The sequence below is a fragment of the Halichoeres trimaculatus genome, unplaced genomic scaffold, assembly GCF_033239565.1.
Source record: "Halichoeres trimaculatus isolate MK-OKI-2021-1 unplaced genomic scaffold, fHalTri1.1 fHalTri1_scaffold_13, whole genome shotgun sequence".
Lineage (NCBI taxonomy): Eukaryota > Metazoa > Chordata > Actinopteri > Labriformes > Labridae > Halichoeres > Halichoeres trimaculatus.
In genome coordinates this window covers 31,817,537-31,838,221 of record NW_027437191.1, presented here as the reverse complement: position 1 = coordinate 31,838,221, position 20,685 = coordinate 31,817,537, and the positions used below count along the sequence as shown (strand labels likewise).

The 20,685-nt window shown below is 39.0% G+C and overlaps 1 protein-coding gene across 3 annotated transcripts in view; it reads right to left on the bottom strand.

Moving 5' to 3' along the window:
- stxbp5a (syntaxin binding protein 5a (tomosyn)) overlaps positions 1-20,685 on the bottom strand; it is a 186,415-nt gene that overhangs the window by 85,366 nt on the left and 80,364 nt on the right. For all 3 annotated transcript variants that reach the window (XM_074684689.1, XM_074684690.1, XM_074684691.1), the window contains exon 5: positions 4,261-4,395. In XM_074684689.1, the coding sequence (XP_074540790.1) occupies positions 4,261-4,395 (135 nt within the window). The remainder of the gene's footprint in view (positions 1-4,260; positions 4,396-20,685) is intronic.

Here is a 20,685-nt window from a genome sequence, read left to right as displayed (position 1 = left end):
TCTTTCTGAAAACCCTGCAAAACCCTGAAAATGTAACAAGTGTTTTTGTTTTATTTTAAGCATAAAATTGTCTTATTATACTTGGTATGAGCTACATTCAACTGATCAGTCAGAAAAATGTCTTGTTTTAAGTTATTTAGAGACAAAATGAGATCTGAATTGCTTGCAACAAGCAAAAAAAATCTGCCAATGGAACAAGAACAATTTTGTAAAAATTTACTAGAAACTAGAATAATGTCATAATACAAGTAACTTTTCTCTTGTTCCATTAGCAGATTTTTTCACTAGTTACAAGCAATTGAGACCTCATTTTTTGTTTAAACAACTTGAAATAAGACATTTTTCTTGACTTTTGGCTCAAATTAAGTCTAAAAAGACATTTTCTACTCAAAACAAGACAAAAACACCTGATATTTCAGTTTTTTTGCATTTTGCCGTGAAAATCACAACATTACCCACAACCAGGGAAAAATTTCGCCCAATTTTATAATTGACAGTCAGTAAACATAACCTGTGTTAAAAGGGAACATATGGAAGTGTAACTGTACAGTATTTAGACCAGGGCTAGGACCATAAGCTATTCTTGCAATATCAATTACATCACGATTTTCGGGGTGCAGAGTCGATTTAAATAGTGTGATTCTTTGATATTTGCTGTTTTTGCAATTTTTACTACACTTTTTTTAACACCAGACCATGTGAAAAAGTTAAATAATGATAATAATGTCTACAGACTATACCAGGAGCCATATTTTCGCAAAAAAGCGCACATCCCGCGAGTCAGAGTAAAAACTTCGCCCTCTGCTGGAAAAAAGTGGCAACTTTTTTCCAATTCAGTTTATTAAAGACTGAAATGAAGAATTTGAATTTGAAAATAATTTTAAAAATTTCTTTGTTTTGTTTTGTTTTGTTTTGTTTGAGAAAGATTACTGATTTTTATTTATTTATTTTTCAATTTAACTTATTTTTTTTGTCCCATCCCTGGTAAATTGTATATGTGCCTAAATGAGTCAGATCCATGTACCGTACAGGCTGCTGCTTAAACTCAAGTTTAACCTAAAACAGGAGCCAAATGTGGGACTTCTTAATCCAAACTGTGAAAAAAGGATTGAAAAATTGCAAATTCAGCCCATTATTTTGTTGGTTTATTATATTCGTGAATATGACGTGTTGGCCGATATCTGATATTTATTTTTTAGCCAATACAGAGCTGATCATATCGTGCATCCCTCAAAATTTTCTTTCAGGATGACTTTGTCAGAGCACATTTGTCTTTGCAGGTGAAGTGTGTTGTTTCCTCTGCTGATTCTTACACCCACAATCGAGACACACACACAGGCCCAAATAGATTGCTAAGCTAATGCCAGGATCTTGTAAAGTCATTTCCAATTGCAAACTTTGGATAACAATCAATTCATAAATAGAGTCCATGATTCCAAGAATGGAGTATTGTTGGAATTATTGTTCTTGAGCAGATATTCTTATCAAATAATGGTGAAGTTTTCAATCAGTGACTTTAGCAGAAAGCTGAGTCTTATGGAGCAGCGTCAGAGCTGAGGCGATATGTCGAATTAATGCAGAGGAAAAAACCATCCTGATGAAACAAAGTGAAGGTGAGGAGGAGAAAGTTACTGTAAAGGTGAAGACGGATAAAGTCAAGCAAAGAAAAGTTATTGCTTGCCCTTTTGTGGAGAAGAAGCTGGGTTTATACCTCTATCTTATCGTCCACATCTCTCCTCTATCTCCTCATTATCACCCCTCCTTTCCTTCCTCCTCTGCCCTTTTTTCCTTTAATTGGAAACCTTTTTCCTCTCACGTCTCTATTCTCAATTATCTGCACGACTCCTCTCTTCTGCTCTGCCCTCTGTTACCTGCATTTATCCCTCTGTCACCACTCCTCCGTCGCTCTGCATGTCCTTTACCCCAGGCAAAAGCCCTGTCTCATCTATCCCGTCTCCTCCGTCACACACTCTCCCCCTCTTCCTCCCCTCGCCTTCTCCTCCCTGCAGCCCTGTCGACGAGACGAGACGTCTGTGTGTACCGAGCGCTGATCTCTGCAGACACCTGTTCCACCCCCCCTCTTCGTTTCCTCCTCTCGGTGCACAGAAGGGGATGAGGGGGGAAAAGCGTGAAGCAAAACGCTCTGGTGAATAATTTAAGTCTGTACAGCGGGGAGCCAAAATGGAGCCTGTCAAGCAGACGGATCCATCCAAACAGCAAAGAGACAGGTCGCTCACTTCTACCTGGAGTCTGATCCTGTGCCTGGAAATGATAGACTGACTAATGACTCTTTCTGATCTCATTACGTTTAAACTGCAATAACCTTTAAAAAGGAAAATGCTGATTACGCAGCATCACTTAAGTGCTGCAAGGTGAGTCAATAAAGATAGAGCTGGACTTCAGAGTTTGTTGAACCAGAGGTATCGCTCGTATTAGAGGAAACTGGAGGATATTCTTCCTAAACCAAGTCTTCATCATAGTTTTTTACAGTGGTTTTACAGCCTGTCTCCGTCACATTTCCTGCCAAAAAAAAGCAGAGTCATCATCAACGCTCAGCCTGAAGTGGTGTTATTCAGATCTGAACTGAGCTGAACTGAATGTTTTATGCTCATGGCTGATACAGGCCCAGGATTAGTAAAACATGTATAAGACCAAGCAGCAACTTCCTATCTTTAAACATGAAGCTGATGCAAAAGTGTTAAAAACTGCAGTTCCTCAAGCATCCACTTGAGGCTGGCTCCAGAACCACCAGTTGTCACATACACACCCAGTCAAAACAAGTTGATCCCGGCCTGGTTCAAAAAATTATTTTGGTCTGAATAGCTCATTTTTCTATCATCAAAGCTCATAATTTTTGATTAGATCAGTTTAATATAATTCGTAGCACAGCTGACTTAAGATGCTATGAGGAGGATCTGTTTTAATTCAACTGCAGTGCCACCTTTTGGCCAGGAGTCTCATACACACTGTGGTAAAGATGGGACTTTTAACCAGGTGTGTGTTTGTTTTGGACCAAGTTTCTTTGATCAACTCAACTTTTTACTGGAAACAATGCAACTAGGTAAGACTAGGCTGTGTCCTGCCAGTCATCTACCAATCAGAGCTAACGTAACCTCACTCTTCATTTTATTGATAGACTCTCAAGTTTGAACAGACCACTGCAGAATAACTGCTGACTGTGGGTTGGAATCAACATTAGCACAAACAGTTTAGCTCCTGTGTTAGCCTTTAGCTGGTGATCTATCTCTCTCCTGTTTATCTTTCTTCTGCTCTTCTGTTCTTTTTCTGACAGTTAGGCTCCAGTGTCTTCTAGCTCTAGTTTTAGCCTTTACCTCATGTTTTTAGCCTTTAGCTCATGTTTTAGCTTCTAGCTCGTTTTACTCTCTAGCTCCAGTGTCCACCATCACTACAAAATTAATCACAGAAATCAGCAGAGAAAGACACAGATCTCTCTTCTTACTACTAAACTTTATCAGCTGGCATGGTGCTGTCATAGAGACCTAGAAACTTGCCGTAAATCAATCCGGTCCCAGGAAGCTACAAAGTAGCATTTTGAAATAACCAATATTGGTGCTGATAATCCCATTTTAAATAGGAATGCACGATATTATCTGCACAATATCGGTATCGGCCGATAAAAACTTAAAAACTCCTTTATCGGTATCGGCAGATATGAAAATTTCTGCCGATATGCACAGCCGATAAGGTGCTATTCAGTTAGGATTATTATTATTTTCCATCTGAAAAATAAGCTCCTTAAAAAAAATGTAGCACTTCATTTATTTGCTCTGCAGAGCTCTGTGTCTGTCACCAGGTTGTTACAGTAGCTCCAAAATAATAAAATGCAACTTGGTTATGTTTAAAAATGCATTGTACGTTTAAAGTTCATGTGATCTAAAGAAATTATTTTTCTGTATTTCAATACTGAATGTCTTTAGTTTGAAAACATAATACATTTCTTATTTATGGTTAAACCAAATGTTTTTTTGTCTTGTTTTATGTGTGTTTCTTAAACAAATAAGACCGTCACAATAAGAGTAACATATAAATATCAGTACAGGATCGACTTAGCTTTCTTTACAGTGAAAAAAACAAACAAACTTGTGATTATCGGTATCGGTATCGGCCAAAAGGGGTTTTCGATATATCGGCATATCGGATATCGGCAAAAATCCAATATCGTGCATCCCTAGTATTAACTTCAGTCTTCATCACCAGTTGAAAATCCCTCACGGGAGCTTTAAGAGCCGAAACACTCACAGTTCGATGGCTTTGTTCCACATGATGACGTAGCCTGAGAGCGTAAAGGACTCCACGTTGACGATGTGGATGTTCCCTCGTTCTGTGCCGATGTACAACCATTTACTCTGGAAGGGCAGGTGGCAGAAAGTTATTCTGTAAAGAGAAGAAGAAGAGAAGAATGAGAAAAAATGGAGGACAAACCAACAAAGAGATACAGACTGCACATAACTCCTCAGAGTCACTCAATCAGCCTCTTCTCCCCAGAACGTACAGGAGACTCCCATAATTCCCCTGTTTTCATCACTCCCCACCTCCTCCTTTCATCCATCCATCAGACTTAAGGAGGGACGGGCTTCTAACCTCTCATTAAACCCAACTCCAGCTATCCATTCATCTCCTTATCCCTTTTTCATCATTTTGTTCTTTCATCCATCCTCTGACTCAACCTCCAATCCATCTGAGGAATAATAATGTCCGACCTTGGTAATCTGGGTTGCTAATATTTCAAGGTCGCACACTTCTTTGAGCGATACTTTGGATTGTTGGTGCACCTGTGGACTTCCTGTGCCGGTGTTAATAACACAAAGCTCCTGCTTCATCATCACCACGCTGAGTGGAAGGAAAAATAGAGTCGTCTTCTGACAGCTCTATCTTTCCCGTCCGTTATTTCCAACAGGAAGGACACAGTGGAGTATTAGCCTGAGATTAGCTCATATTTAACAAAGGAATTACTCAGCACAACAAGTGGAATATTGGAATGTAATAGCTGCTGTCAAGGACGGATTAAGCAGATGGAGAATGGTATGTCAAGACAATATTAAACTGAGATAAAGTAGGAATGAGTTTTCTTCTTGTAATCCCATCAAGAGGTATCTTCTCAGAGCTGAATTAATCAAAATGGCATTAAATGTACAGGCAGGCAGAACCATTTCCTCTTTGCTCAATTAAACTTAGTTTCAACCTTTAGCAGTGATGCTATGCCACAGAAACAGTGTTAGAAGTTTAACCACATTTCTGTGAATCACAGTTTTTCAGTACAGAAAGTAGTGTGGTTGGGTCTTAGAAAGCGACAAATGAAGTCTTCACTCACAGTAAAAAAAGAAACAAAAGAAACAGACATATATGAGCAGCAGATTAATTATTTCTTTAAGATAATTTCATCACTGTTTAACCCTTTAGATGGCTCTAGGATGTCCCTGCTGCTGGACGATATATTGTGTAGAGATACAAACATCTTGTGGGGATGTACGTACAAGTGATTGGATGGAAATGGATTCACATGATGGAGTTTTAAACTGAAGTGAAAAACAATAAAAAGTAATTCACTAAATGCTGAATTTTTCGTGCATGCTCTGACTGAATCCACAGAGGTGAGTCGGTCAGGAACTGCACTTACCTCTCACCAGCAGTAAAATAAGAGAAGCTACTTATTCTCATAAAACGGTAATGAATACTTTGTTTAAACACAACCAAAAAACAACACAAGTATCTGACAACATTAGAACGAAACAAAGAACCCAAACAGTACAAGATCCCAAAAACAAGCAAACTCAACAATAGAAGAACCAAACCTATGGGCCAAAAGATCAAAAAGAGTCACAAAAAAGTCACATTATCCAACAACAAGATTTAAACCAACAAAAGGACTCAACTTAGAGCCAAATAAGAGAGGAACTTAACAACCGGGTCCCAAACAACAAGGGAACTCAACAGTGAAGGAACCCAACAAACAGACCCAAACATTTAACATCTAACAAACACAACAAAATATTGAGACGGTGAACTCAACCAATAACAAAAGCAACAACAACTGGATAAAACCAACACAAAATAAAACTAACAAAAGATAAAACTAACAAATCAACAGAACCAAACATGTGAATGAATCCAAAACAGCAAAAAGTTGCATTGGAAAAACAACAACATATCAATTCAAACAAACAAAAGACACAACTGGAACCTGGGCAATAAAACAAAATAATAACCAGAGATGGAAACTGATTTAGGTACTTTTATAGGTACCGACCAAATTCTGTCAAAAGTAAAACCAAATGGTACCATGTTTAGGTACCTAAATGCATCCTTGTGACTGTGAGGGAGTGGAAGAGTAGGAGATTTTTCATGGTGGACATGAACACAGCATTGCAAGGTTTTATATTAAAGAATAAAGATGTTGAGTTGAAATTTTTTTTATATTTTATCATTAAACAAAATGATATTTTTTACCACTTAAACACAAAAAAGTACCACAAATTGGCACCGTTGAGTACCAGTACCCATTGCCAGGTACTGGGTATTGGTGGCGTATCGTTTCAAATGTGAAAGGTACCCATCCCTAACAATAACTCAAGAACTTAGACTGTAAACCCAAACAACACAAGAAGTTAGCAACTAGATGATAGCAACAATACAAGAACCCGGCAAAAAGACCCAACAACAACAACAACAACAACCAGCATTGAGACCCAAGAACAAAAAACAACATTACCACCACACAAGAACCCAGCATCAAGCCCCAGCAACAGAAACAAAGAACTAGGGCTGGACAACTATGGCAAAAATAATAATCATGATTGTTTTTGATAGATACTGAAATCACAATTAATAAACACGATTATTCATAATTACAAAACTTGAGTATTTATTGAACTACAACTTGAAAGAACAATCAAAAATGAATTAGTTTCTGGAATCCTGGGTTGCTTTTGGTACTGATGGGGCACATGTCCTTTGCTAGCATAAATGTAACAGCCTCTGCTATCTCTTGATGTCTCCTGGTGGGATATGGAGTGGCACCGTTAAGAGTGTTCTTTAAGGAGGACTGTGTTATCATTGTGGCGCTTTTTCTGTCCTTTTGGCTCTTTGAAACTTGGTCATAGACCACTTTGTGGCTGAAATTTAAGTGGTTAAATTCATTGGTGGTGTTGCCTTGGGGAACGGAAACCACAGCGTGACAAATTTAGCAAGTAATGTCCTTCTGCTGGATGTCCGACAACTTGAAGCCAAAATGCTTCCACATGATTAAAATAGTCCTACCTTTTTGTCCACTAAAGGCTCCCTTTCTGCCATGTTTGTAAACCGCTTTCTTCACGTGTTGCTGATCAATTAACACTTGCTGCTGCTGCGACAACACAGGTGCATTCACGGTGCTTTGGCAGTGCGGGAAATTACATACATGCTGCACCGTACGGCACATTAATTGTTTTTCTTCGATTGTAACGTTTGTATGATCAAGATTAAAATTCAATCAATCATCCAGCCCTAAAAAGAACCCAGCAACAAAAAACAGCAAACACACAAGAACCCAGCAAAAAGACTTAGTAACAACAAACAGTAACATTGGCAGGACTCTTCTACACACTCATGCTTGAGGTGTGAAAGCTCCAAACAAATCAAAGGTGATGAATTAAAAGAAGAGTTACAGTTGACACGTGTCACAGTACAGATCAAATGAGGTCTTCTGAGACATGTTTCCTGTTATCACAAAGTGTTGATGTCATGATTGACAGCTCTGTACAAATGTCACACTGCAGTGCTAATAGCACGCCCATGAGGAACCATAAAAGAGAAAGTACTGACACCTAACAAACAGAACGTTTCTCCTGCAGACCTCACAAACCTAAAGAGATCTTTGTGTTTTTACACTAAATTAAATGTCTTTTGCTTGTGATGCTGTGTGACTATTCTGGCTTCACTTTTAAGGCACAACATCCTTCCTTAACGAATGAAATGCTTCGGTGTAGTGACGCTTACTTTAACGAGGAGTGACTCGCAGCTTAGCCCACCACAGTTTACAAACAGTCTGTCAGGCCCTGCTTATCAACACGAGCACGGTGTCGACACAGCGGGGGCGTGTATTCCTTCCATTTCACTTCTCTCCAACATTTCACCGTGTTGCGTTATACTGTAAGAATAATGTGTGTAAACGTGTCCTTGCAGTGACTTTCACTGAGCTCCCTGCTTGTGTTAACGCTCAGAGAGCTTGTAAAGCCCCCGCAGAGCCACCCCCCCTCCCTTCCCTCTCTGTGCGCCTATCTTACAATGTTGCTCTAGGGTTGTATTGTGAGTAGAAGCTACTCACTCCCTCTCACACTTACACACACTTACACACACACCCTCTGCCCCACTGCTCTGCTATAAAACATGAATATTTTTTGGGAGCTGGAAAGGCATCAGGATACTTGACATAAATCTGCTCTGTGCAGTCAAAAATATGCAGAAACACACAAACACTGGGACATAAACACACACACACTCACGGATATTTGCATTCAGCAGAAATATGTCCGAGCCTTATCAGATACGGAGGTTTTTCAGTTCATATCTGTCCAGGAACGAGCAGTTTGACTTTTCCTGCCATCCCCACCGCTCCCTCTGAACAAACTGATCCTGAACGTCTTTCAGCTGAGTCTCATTTACTGATCTACAGTGGAAACGCATATGAAGCTGCTCATATCATCACCAGCTGTGACAAATATTTGATTCTTGTTGCTAGCAGCTACCCCATAGCACTGGTGTGTCACTTCTCAGTGGATAGGAGCTGACAGCAGCAGCCCTGATCCAACGCATCAAAACAAGTCAATCCATGGAGGAGTCTGGCCCAGTCCACCCCTGACTGCTGAAATTTGAGCAAAATCGTAGGTTTTATTTGCATTCTTCAGATAAATTTAAATGTGTTTTTTTTTTTTTAAACAATATTTTTATTAAAGTTTTAGATACAAATCAAACTTTGTATCAAATGTACAAACATTTTCATTTTCATTTATGTCCCCTCAAACAAGTGCTCATTCACACACACACACACACACACACACGCACACACACACGCACACACACACACACACACACACACACACACACACACACACACACACACACACACACACACACACACACACACAAATAATAATAATAATAATAATAATAATAATAATAATAATAATAACAATAATAATAATAATAAAATTAATAATAATAAATAAATAATGAAAATACACACAAAAATAAATAATAAAAATAAAAATAATAGTATTAAAAAATAATTATAATAATAGAATTAATAATAATAATTTAAAAATGATAATAAAGACAAAAGCTAAATAAATAAAAATAAATAAATAAATAAATAAATTTTTAAAAAAAAGGCAGGATCATTACATAGGGTTATTCAGTTAGTGTTATCCCTTTCATTAGTCAAGAATGACATGAATGAGTCCCAAATAAAGGCAAACTCCTCTTTTTTTCCTTTAACAATATATGTCAATCTTTCAAGTCCAAGACAAGTTATCAACTCCTTCTTCCATATTGCCAGTGAAGGTGGTTCGACATTTTTCCAATATAGTGCAATCACTCTTTTTGCTTGGAGAAGACCAAAGTCAACAATTTCAGATTGCTTCTTCGTTCTGATGAGGTTTTTGAGTTATAATCCAAGTATGCAAATTGTTGAGTTCAAAGGAATGTTAAACCCAACCATCTGTGATAAACTTTTGACTACATTTCTCCAAAAAAACAAAATCTCAGAGCATTCCCATAGGCAGTGAATCAGAGTTCCCTTTTCAGTCAGACATTTAACACAAACATCAGGGATGTTAGGAGAGATATGATGGAGTTAAGCAGGGGTCATATAAACTCTCATTAACCACTTATACTGAATCAGTTTTAATCTTGTGTTAATTGAATTATTTTGCGCTTTTAAACATGCTCTTCCCCAGTCTTCTTCACTGATATTTTCTTTTGTATCTATTATCCAAGCATTTAATTTATCTGCTGCTGATTCGGTTGAATAATCGGCTAAAAGGTTACAGAATCTAGATATATGTTTTTTACCTCTCAAATTATTAATCACAGTTTCCTCGATAATTGACAGTGGGGGAGTGGACATGAAAGTATTATGTTTTGATGCTATAAAACTTAATTTAAATGTATATTTTAATTTTTTAGTCTGGAAAAGCGCGAAAAGTTGCTTTTCATTGACATCGTCGAGACAGATGTCTGTCTAACATGAGTCTGGTTCTGTCCGAGGTTTCTGCCCTTTAAAGGGAAGTTTTTCCTCTCCATTGTAACTTGCTAAATGCTGCAAAGTCCTGTACTCATGGTGGATAAGATAAGATAAGACTCCTTATCTTGTCTTGATGTTGGGTTTCTGCTGATAAAATTTTATCAACATTTACGGGTCTAGACCTGTAAATGTTTTTGTAAAGTGTCTTGAAATAACGTTTGTTATGATTTGGCGCTATATAAATAAAGATTGATTGATTGATTGATTGAGGATCCTCTTGAGGCTGCGTTCAAACTGCGTTTAGAAGATATTAGGATCGTCCAATTAGAGACACAGCTGAGCTCACATGACTGATGGCACCTGTAGCTAATAGAAAGGAAACTCAAAATCTGCGTCATGTCCAGTGTAGCTGCGTCAGATTCGACTCTTTTACAATTTTTGGGGTGCCGATTAGATTTAAATTATGATCCTTCAATATTTCCGGTTTTTGCGATTTTTATTTCACTTTTTGAACACCAGACAAAGTGGAAAAAGCTGAATGATGATTTCGGAGTTAGGCTCCAGTACGGTGGCCGGTAGGTATCAGCCGATTTGCAAAAACCACAACACAACAGAAGCTAAGAGGACAGTTATCCTAGCGGACACAGAAAATTTGTGAAAGTAAGTAAATGATTGTTTTCTTTTCTTTGTTGCTAGGCGCCGCCCTGTTGGCTATGGCTGCCTTTTGCAGCAGCTCTCTCTTCTTTGTCTGTTTCTTGTTATTTTTTCATCTCTTTTCGTGATCTTTGCATTTGGAGTTGGTCATTACTTTGTGTGGTCATTTGTTGGTAATGGACACCAAACTGGTTTTGTCTGGAGATCCTCCATGTAACCATAGCTGCATTGTTTACATGTGAAATCAGCTGTTAGCAGCCTATAGCATGCCAATGCTAACTGGTGCTAGGCCTGATGTTTCCCACAAAGTGAGGAAAAGGAGGCGAGGACAATGTGCTGGTTCTCAGGTGTGAGCTAAGAAGTGACGACATGGACCTGTCCTTCCATCCATTGTTATTGGGAACGTAAGATCTATCTCCAATAAAATGGAAAAGTTAGCCATGCTAACCCAGCAACAGAGGGAATACCAGAAGGCAGGGTAGCATCATGCTATTCACAGACATGGCTAACAGAGCTAACACCAGACACCAACGCCACATTGGAAGAGCTTCACCTGCTGTGAGCAGACAGGATCCAGGAGACAGAGACTGAACAGACTGCTGAAGAAGCTCAGTCCTGGACCCTGTGGAGGTGGAGACTGGCTGACTGGACAATGATGGACAAGCTGTCAGCATCTATTTTCTTATGGCGCTTTTTGCACTTTCTATACACTTTCTTACTTTTGTTTTCTTGATTGCTGCTGTGACTTCAATTTCGTTGTACTTGTTACAATGACAATGAAGTTCTTTTCATTTCTATTCTATTCTCTATTCTATTCTAGATGAAGTTAATCATTTATTTTTACAACTTTTTTTTGTGTCCATTTGGATAAGTAACTTCCTTTTATGTCTGTTGTTTTGTGGCATTTGCATTTCTGTTGTAGCTTTTGCAAATCATCTAACACTCACCAGCCACCGTACTCCAGTGTCCACCATCACTACAAAATTAATCACAGAAATCATTTTCAGCAGAAACAAACAAACCCAATTGACCCAATCAGGAAGCTAAGAAGTAGCATTTTGAAATAACTTGTAAGCTTTAATATTGGTGCTGATAATCTCATTTTAAAGTTTGGATTAGGATCAGGCAGATATCTAGAAGGGAGACTTTTTTCAAGATCACTTTTAAACTCCTCACAGCCCCTTTAATGATAATATTTTATATATATTTGCTGTAATGAAAACACTGAATTAATTTGTTAATATCTTATTAAAAAGGCTGTATAAGAGCATATTTTACACAGTGACACACATGCTGTATGTGTGCTTCTTTCCTGAATTAATGCAGGGTTGGTCGTTGACATGCACTCACTGGTCTCCTCCTTCAGCCACGCAGGGGTGACTAAGAGCGACATGACTTTTCATGACAACTTGTGGCGTCCTTGTATCCAGTAGGCAGACTGTCTGCTGGGTTTAACGTCCTCTGCATCCTCACAAACATTTTATCTGTGCAAACACGGGCTGGAGGAGATGCTTTTGTTGTTTTTAAATACAAAACACAAATCAAGCTAACTACATACTAACTGCGTGTGAGTAAACATGTTTGATCTCTGCCTGTGAGATGTGAGCTCACACTCGCTGCCCGACCGGAGCGTTGAGCGGCAGCGCGAGAGGGCCAACTGAGAGGCAGTGTCAGGAGCATAATTATACTAATTTGCCCCCAGTTACAGTGTGTGCGTTTGTGTGTGCGTGTGTGAATAAACACTCGATTGTTCCCTACAAGTGTGGGTGCGTGCTTGCTTTCACACTTGTTGTGCACGCACGTGTCTCCTGGTGAAATCTGCGGCTTCAAGTGGTCACGACACACAAAGGCAGCTGCCAGCTTACAGGCTCAGGGCCAAACACACTGCCTCGGAAATGACAGACGCCTGCCACACACACACACACACACACGCACACACAACCCTGAGATTAACTGCACTGTGGGCTAGACATATGAGAGCACGGTTCACTGCAAATGAATTGGGAAGAGGGGGCACTTTAGAGAATCATCATCTGTAAAGCACGGCGACGGCGTGTGATGTCCCGATCAAAGATGGAGTAATCTGACCGTCCTGTGTTAGAAAGACACCAGCTCCAGCTTTAATCTAAACCGCCTTCATCTACTGATACGACATTTATTAAACTGCCCTTGACCGTACTGTAACAGGGTTCAAAGTTCCAATAGACTTCCCGGAAAAACACACACCCGACAGATCCGACGATTGTTCAAACATGATGCTGTCGAAAAACAAGTTTGAAATGTTGTCACTTGTCAAAGCTGTAGCTCTTCATCCTTTTCTACAAAGCTGACATTGTTCTCGTACAACAGTATCAAAGCACAAAGGAAATTGGAGTAATTGCTACTCGACCGATTCCTTCTGGCGCTGTTTTTGGTGATTTGAAGACAAAATTTTAAAAAATGAAGTCTTGGATAGCCTTTAGCTTTTGGAAATCTGCCCATCATGATGGAAGAAATGAACATAATCTAAAAAGAAGTCAGCGACAGATGATATCACAAGCGTGAACGGAGGAGTCAGTTTTAATCTGAGAGGCCACGCAGCCCGATCCACCCTCAGGGTCTCAGTTCAAGAGGATCTAATCTGATATCAGAGGCGCGCACAGAGCATCTCCATCTTTTAACGCACACATGCGCTCAGCAACAACTTAATTAATCACACCTGATCAACTGCTCGTTAACACAAGCGTCTAATCAGCCAATCACATGGCAGCAGCTCAATATTACATATGTGAACTGTGTCAAAGACTGTCCTATTTCTAAGGTTCCTCCAAAATGCAACTGCAAAGGATGGATTTGATACAGCCTTCTCACCCTAACATATCCCAGAATTCATTGTGCGTTACTTGTAATTTTTCGTCTCTTTTTGGTCATCTTTGCATTTGGAGTAGATCATTACTTTGTATGGCTCATTTCTTGGTCCTGGACACCAAACTGGTTTTGTCTTCAGTGATATTTTTACTGTTTACATGTGAAATCAGCTGTTAGCAGCCTGTAGCATGTCAATGCTAACTGGTGCTAGGCCAGATGTTTCCCCACAAGGTGAGGAGAAGGAGGTGAGGACGTGCTGGTTCTCAGGTGTGAGCTATGGACCTGTCCTTCCATCCATCGTTATTGGGAAGGTAAAATCTATCTCCAATAAGATGGACGAGCTAGCTGTGCTAACCCAGCAACAGAGGGAATACCAGAAGGCAGAGTAGCATCATGCTATTCACAGACATGGCTAACAGAGCTAACAGCAGACACCAAGGCCACATGTGAAGAGCTTCACCTGCTGTGAGCAGACAGGATCCAGGAGACAGAGACTGAACAGACTGCTGAAGAAGCTCAGTCCTGGACCCTGTGGAGGTGGAGGCTGGCTGACTGGACAATGATGGACAAGCTGTCAGCATCTATTTTCTTATGGACCTTTTTGCACTTTCTATACACTTTCTTATTTTTGTTTTCTTGATTGCTGCTGTGACTCCTCCTGAATTTCCCCTCTGGGATAAATAAAGTATTTTCTATTCTATTCTAAAAAAAATAACTTGATATATATCCTCGTCCTTTTCTCTTTCTCCTTCCTAGAGACACTTTGAACAATTTCCAAGTTACCAGTGTGTCACGCCTACTTTAGGCATACATATCAACACAACATGGGGCACATCCTTCAACTCTGTCCAGCAGAGGGCGGCTCTGTTAGACATTACATACCAATTGTTGTGTAAAGCTTGAAAAATGTCATTATACAGAGTGTTTACAAGCGACTAAAAAAAAAGTATAGACCTTTGAAAAATGGTGTTCAATGACAAAGTATAGCAAAGCACAAGTGGAATTGTTGCCATAAAATAATAATTAATTATCATGTGACATCAGGGTCTTGGTTGTAAAAAGAGAACAGGTGATTTTTTTTTTTTTTTCAGAAAACAACCTATACATGCACAAGACAAATTCAGCAAAAACAAGGGATGAAACAATACACTCAACTCATGATTCAATATGATTTCTGATACTGGGTTAACGATGGAATTTTCTCATAATTTCTTTTAACAGAATGAGTTTGCAAACAAATGTGACTGAAAAAGATCCTTATAGCTCTTTCTCTTTAACACAAAAATTAAACTTAAAAAAAAGGACTATTTGAACAAATCTCTAGGGTTAGGACGATTTGCTATTGTCGCGACTTGATTACGATTTTTTTGGGTGCAGATTCCATTTTAAGCGCGATTCTTAGATATTTATGATTTTTGCGATTTTAAGTTTGTTTTTTTAACACCAGACCATGTGAAAAAGTTAAATGATGATAATGTCTACAGAATATATCAGGAGCCATATTTTCCCATAAAAATGCACATTACATGAGTCAGAGAGAAACATTTCGCCCTCTGCTGGAGAAAAGTGGTGACTTTTTTATAATCCAGTTTATAAACAAAGACTGAAATGAAGAATTTGAATTTAAAAAAAAGATTTTTTGACAAGGAAACCTGATTTTGATATTGTCAAACAAAAATCCTGATATATCTTACACATCAATTTTTCTCCCACCCCTTCAAATCTCACATCAAAATAACAAAATTAATAATTAAAAAATCAAAATTCTCTTCAAATAACAATCTCAAATAATTTTTTTTCTGCATATGTTCATGTAGAATTTACATGATTTTTTTTTTTTTTGTTGTTTCGTTTTTTAGAGAAAAACAGCCCTCTGCTGTTTAGATTTGGCATTGCGATTTATTTTCTATCCCAGCTGATTTGAATCCTCACACTTTTGTACAGATTTTTAACTGTCTTGTGATGCATCGTTACATCCCTTGCCAAAACCTTGTATGCTATGTTTTGACCACAGGGGGCACCAAAATTAACACAAGCTGAAAGTTCCTTACAAGATCCTTCGTCCAAAACAAAAGCATATAAACAAATAAAGGCAGCAAAGGTCAGGAATAAAGAAGAAAAAAAAAATTAGCCCCTAATCAAAGTTGGGAGTTTATGAGCGAGTCGTTCAGCTACTTGTGAGTAATATTTGTTCATTCGTTGAGAGGTCAGCTGAGATCAAATGTGAGGTTCGGACTTCTGCAGTTCCTCTAATAACTGTCTCAGAAGGAAAGTTTGGAGCACTTAAGTCCAAAGAGTAGAATGAGTAATGCTTCTAAGAGATCCAAAATGATAAAAAAAAAAAGAAATTATCAAAAAGCGAGGCTATCCAAAGAGCTCAAGTCTCATTTGTGCTGCGTGCTCCTGATGTGCGCTAATGTAAACGCGGTGACCCCGTTTCCCCCCTCCTTATTATTTCCCATCACATCACCCTGCATCGAGATCGCATCCACATCTGCAGTGCTCTCCTGCGAGGCCAGGAGGTGACGAGAGCATCCTACGCCAGAATGACTCGGCAGGATTTCTTTTGCGCTCCCTCCATCCCCGCACTCCTACCCACAGACTGACTCACTGCCTGCTGGCTGAGGCCCAGTCTGTCTCAACTCCTCCTCCTCTCCTCTCCTCTCCTCCTCTCCTCCTCTCCTCTCCTCTCGTGCCTGTGATCTGATGTGAATGGATGCCGAAGCTCGAAGGCTTTCTGCAACACTGCTTTCACCCATCAACTCAAATCCTGGTCAGAAAAGAGGAGAAGGATGAAGGAGGCAGAGAAGGAAGAGAGAAGGACCTGCTTGAAGTGCTGAAATGAGCCTTTAGCTGACAGGTAGTCTTTGCATTTCAGATTGTGAGAAAGAGCTTTGTGAGAAAAACGTGACAAAGATTTATTCACAAACAGCTTATTGAGATAACTGCATCTGATTAGCAATTAGCCAAATAACACGTCTCATTTCAATATTGCTAGAAAGCAAACTGCAGCTTTCACAGTGGATGAATATTTCAACACTTCAAAACAAAACTCAGTCTTTCCAAGAAATAAATGAGAATTCGACATTTTCCCATGAATTGTTTTGAAAATGTTGCAGGAGATAGGAGAAGGCTAGCATGTAGCTTAGCCAGAAAATGTAGCAAGCAGTGCTAATTTCGTTGACAAAGACTATGACAAATAATTCGTTCATAGACCTTTTTCACAGACGAAAACTGAATAAAAAGTCAGACATGATGACAAAGACTGTGACAAAATATATCAGACACTTTCATCAACCAATGCAGGCTGTTTTTTGTTTTCCTCATACGCAGCCGTCTGTTACCTTGACAACACGTCCGTGCACGTGCACATGCAGCAGTGCTTGTCAGAGGATCATTTTTACATCGGCTATGGTACAAACACAAGAATATAGGACAGTAAAAGGAGCAAGGGTGGTGCTGAAAGGGTGAGGTATAACAAAAACATTCAAGTCTGACGCCACCACGTGACAAATTCAGTAACTTTATCATCAAGACGAGCTGCGGGATGACAAAGAAACTCCAGATGGCGTTTATTATAAGAATGCTTGATTATAAAAATAAATGATAGCTTAATGCAACACCACATAACCTAACAGGTAATAGTCTTTGTCTGTAGCCCCTCAGCAGCAGCAGCAGCAGGTACACAGGAGGAGAATGAAAACCAGTTTGCAGAACTTAAACAGTTTAAGGTAGAGGTCGACCGATATGGGTTTTTTGGGGGCCGATGCCGATGCTTTCCAAATTTGGGCAGCCGATGCCGATATGCATAGCCGATTTTTCCAATTTGATATTCAGGCCGATTGTTAAATAAATATATATTTATCACATTTTTGTGAAACGCAGCAATTTCTGAGCAACTAAAAGAAATCTATTACAACAAGTCGTGTCCAGTCCTCTGAACATTTATTCAGCTTTCAAAACAATGAAATATTTTGTCTGAGTAAACACACAATGTAACAAGCAGTAGTAAACATTCACACTCTTCTTAAAATGTCAAAAAAGAAATTTAAACTTATTATTATAATTTGAACAAAAGTATGTAATGTTTCCAAGTGGTTCCACAAGTTTGAGGTGCTCATCTTTTTTGTGCCTGATCAAAAATTGCGTCATTTTATACAACGGATCAAAAATCGGCTTTTTAAAAGAAAATACAGCCGATGGCCGATAGAGACAAATGTCCAAATATCGGCCTGATATATCAGCCGGCCGATATATCGGTCTACCTCTAGTTTAAGGACATTTTCACAGCAGCAAGGTTGTTGGCATTTTATTTGACCAAAATCTTCTGATAGTTGGTCAAAAAAAAAACTGGACTAAGACTAGACATGCACCAATCAACTGGCCAATCGATTGGTGCCAATTTCCTTAATTTTGGGGGATCGGTGATCAGTCCATCCTTACATATGAAACTGATCTTGTAAACCTCTGGGAAGGTCTGACAGCCAGACATTGTTGCCTTTTTGCTCAGAGACCAAAAACTCAGGACACTTTATTGGTTATTTAAGTTAAAACATAAAGATTTTATTGTATCACAGGTATTGTTCAGTGATTTTCAATAAAATAAGATTGGAACATTGAAGGTTTATGCTGTCAGTTTTAAAAAATTAAAAGAAAAGAAAATTGTGATCGGTGCACCCCTAACTAAGACTAGAAGACTGAAGACTAAACAAAGACTAAAACTCTTATGGTATTTAGTCAACTAAAACTAGACCAAGACTAAAAGACTTGAGACTACACTGAAGGTCTTTGCACTCTGAGCCTGTTTTTTTCAGATGCGTTTTTTGATCTGAAAAAAAACGTCACACACAGACACGTTGCACACTTTCTCTGATGCGTTTGTTTTGTATTATTTGTGAAAATTCACAGTATGAGAAAAATATAATCATCAAGCAATTGATCCTGAGCGGCGGCTGTCAGTATAGGCGGCATGCACACGCACAGGCACGCACACCGTCGCACAGACATACACACACACACATACACACATACACAAGTCTCCATTCATCAACTAAACATCACCTAAAATGTGTAGAGAAAGTAGGTCAGATAATGTAAAAATGTGATGTTGCAAGTAGCCTACAGTGTCTCTGATCAGTCAAAATACCCAGGGTTGAGCAGTGCAGATGCAAAAAAAACGCAAAAAAAATCAAACCTGTTCTGTAAAAAATAATGACAAACGAAAGTTTTGGGTCGACTGTGCAAGCATGACTGACATAACATGGGATCGAACTTGTTTTTCAACATGTGGAAGTTTTGGAACTGACTCAGTGTGCGAAGGCCTTGAGACTGAAACTCTTAAAGTATTTAGTCAGTTAAAACTAGACTAGGACTAAAAGATTGAAGACTAGACCAAGACTAAAACACTTTTGGTATTTAGCTGACTAAAACTAGACTAAGAGTAAAAGACTGAATACTAGACTAAGACCAAAACTCCCATGGTATTAAGTTAACTAATACTAGACTAAGACTAGACAAACACTTGAGACTAGACCTAGACTAAAACTCTTGTAGCATTTAGTCGGCTAAAACTAGGCTCAGACTAGAAGGTTTCGGATGACTAAAATATGACTAAAACTTAACGGTGTGTCTTTCAAAAGACTAAGACTAAATCAGAACCTGCTGTCAAAATTAACACTGGTGGCTAGCCTGGCTTCTCTCTTAAGCTAAAGAAGCTAAAGCTACATCAAGCACTTTCTGCTAAGTCCCTCTTCATCAACATCCAACACGATGAGGCACATTTTTATGTAAAGTTATGTCTTATGAGTTACTTCAGCAAGTGCTGTCACCATCAAGCTAGCTCCTCTGTGGCCGACTTAGTTAGCAAATAGCACAGAAAAGCTAAGGGAGTGTAGCCTAGCATAACTTCCCTGAAACAAATTATTGTTGTGTTTAGATTTTAACATGCTTGTGAACAAGTTTCATTGATTTTAGAAGATTTTATGTTAACAGAAACTTTGTTTGTTTTAAAACGGCCTCTGTTTTAAGCTAGCTCAACAGCACGTGGTTGTAGCTCTGTAGTTTATGTACACAAAAACGGTGCCTAAATCATGAAGCTTAGAGTTAAATAATTTTTACTTTTCCAAATAAATGTGAATTCCCACGTTATCCAACTATCAAAGTAGACATCTGTTGCAGTTTAGACTCAGTTATTTCCTTTCTTTTGTTATGAGCTGCTCTGTCTTCTCTCTGTTGTTAACTGGCTGTCTGGGCTGTTCTGGTTGGCCGACCGTCCTTTTGTTAATGGCCGCCTTGTCCTCTACACCATGACAAGGTAAAGTCAAGCTCTGAATAAATAGAGTGAGGGAAAACAAAGGGGCCAAATTTCAACAGCAGGATAAAGTGGCAGTGGGTGACAGAAGCTTTATAGAGGTTTTATTTATAGGCTCTGCTGGTCTGACTGATTCAGTCCTTCATTCAGGTAACTACAGCGTTATGGCTTCACTTCCACTGACATTCTTAATTTAAACTGACACTGAAGTCATTTTGGAAATTGATCTGAGTTTGTTTTTATGATAAGGATATTACACAGCCTTGACATCAGCAACAGAAGGGGCGCACACCCTCCGTAAAATAAACACGGCGGAGAAATATTTGTAGGTCTTTGTGCCAGAGGAGTCCTAAAACACTTATCTAAGTGCCAGACACTTAGCTTAACTGTGCTCTGGGAAAGTTAACTCAGGCCAAACTAAACCGTGACGGTCCAAATAACTTTGGCAGATGCTGATATTCAGCATCTATGGTGATTAAAGTGAAACAACATGGCAGGGCAGCTGCAAAATAGCCACTATATACCACCAATATAGAGATACAAGCACTCAGTCTTACACCAATGTATGATGTGACAGACCTCCATATTAGACCTTTAATGGTCATCACCTGAGTAGCTGAAAACAATTATGTGC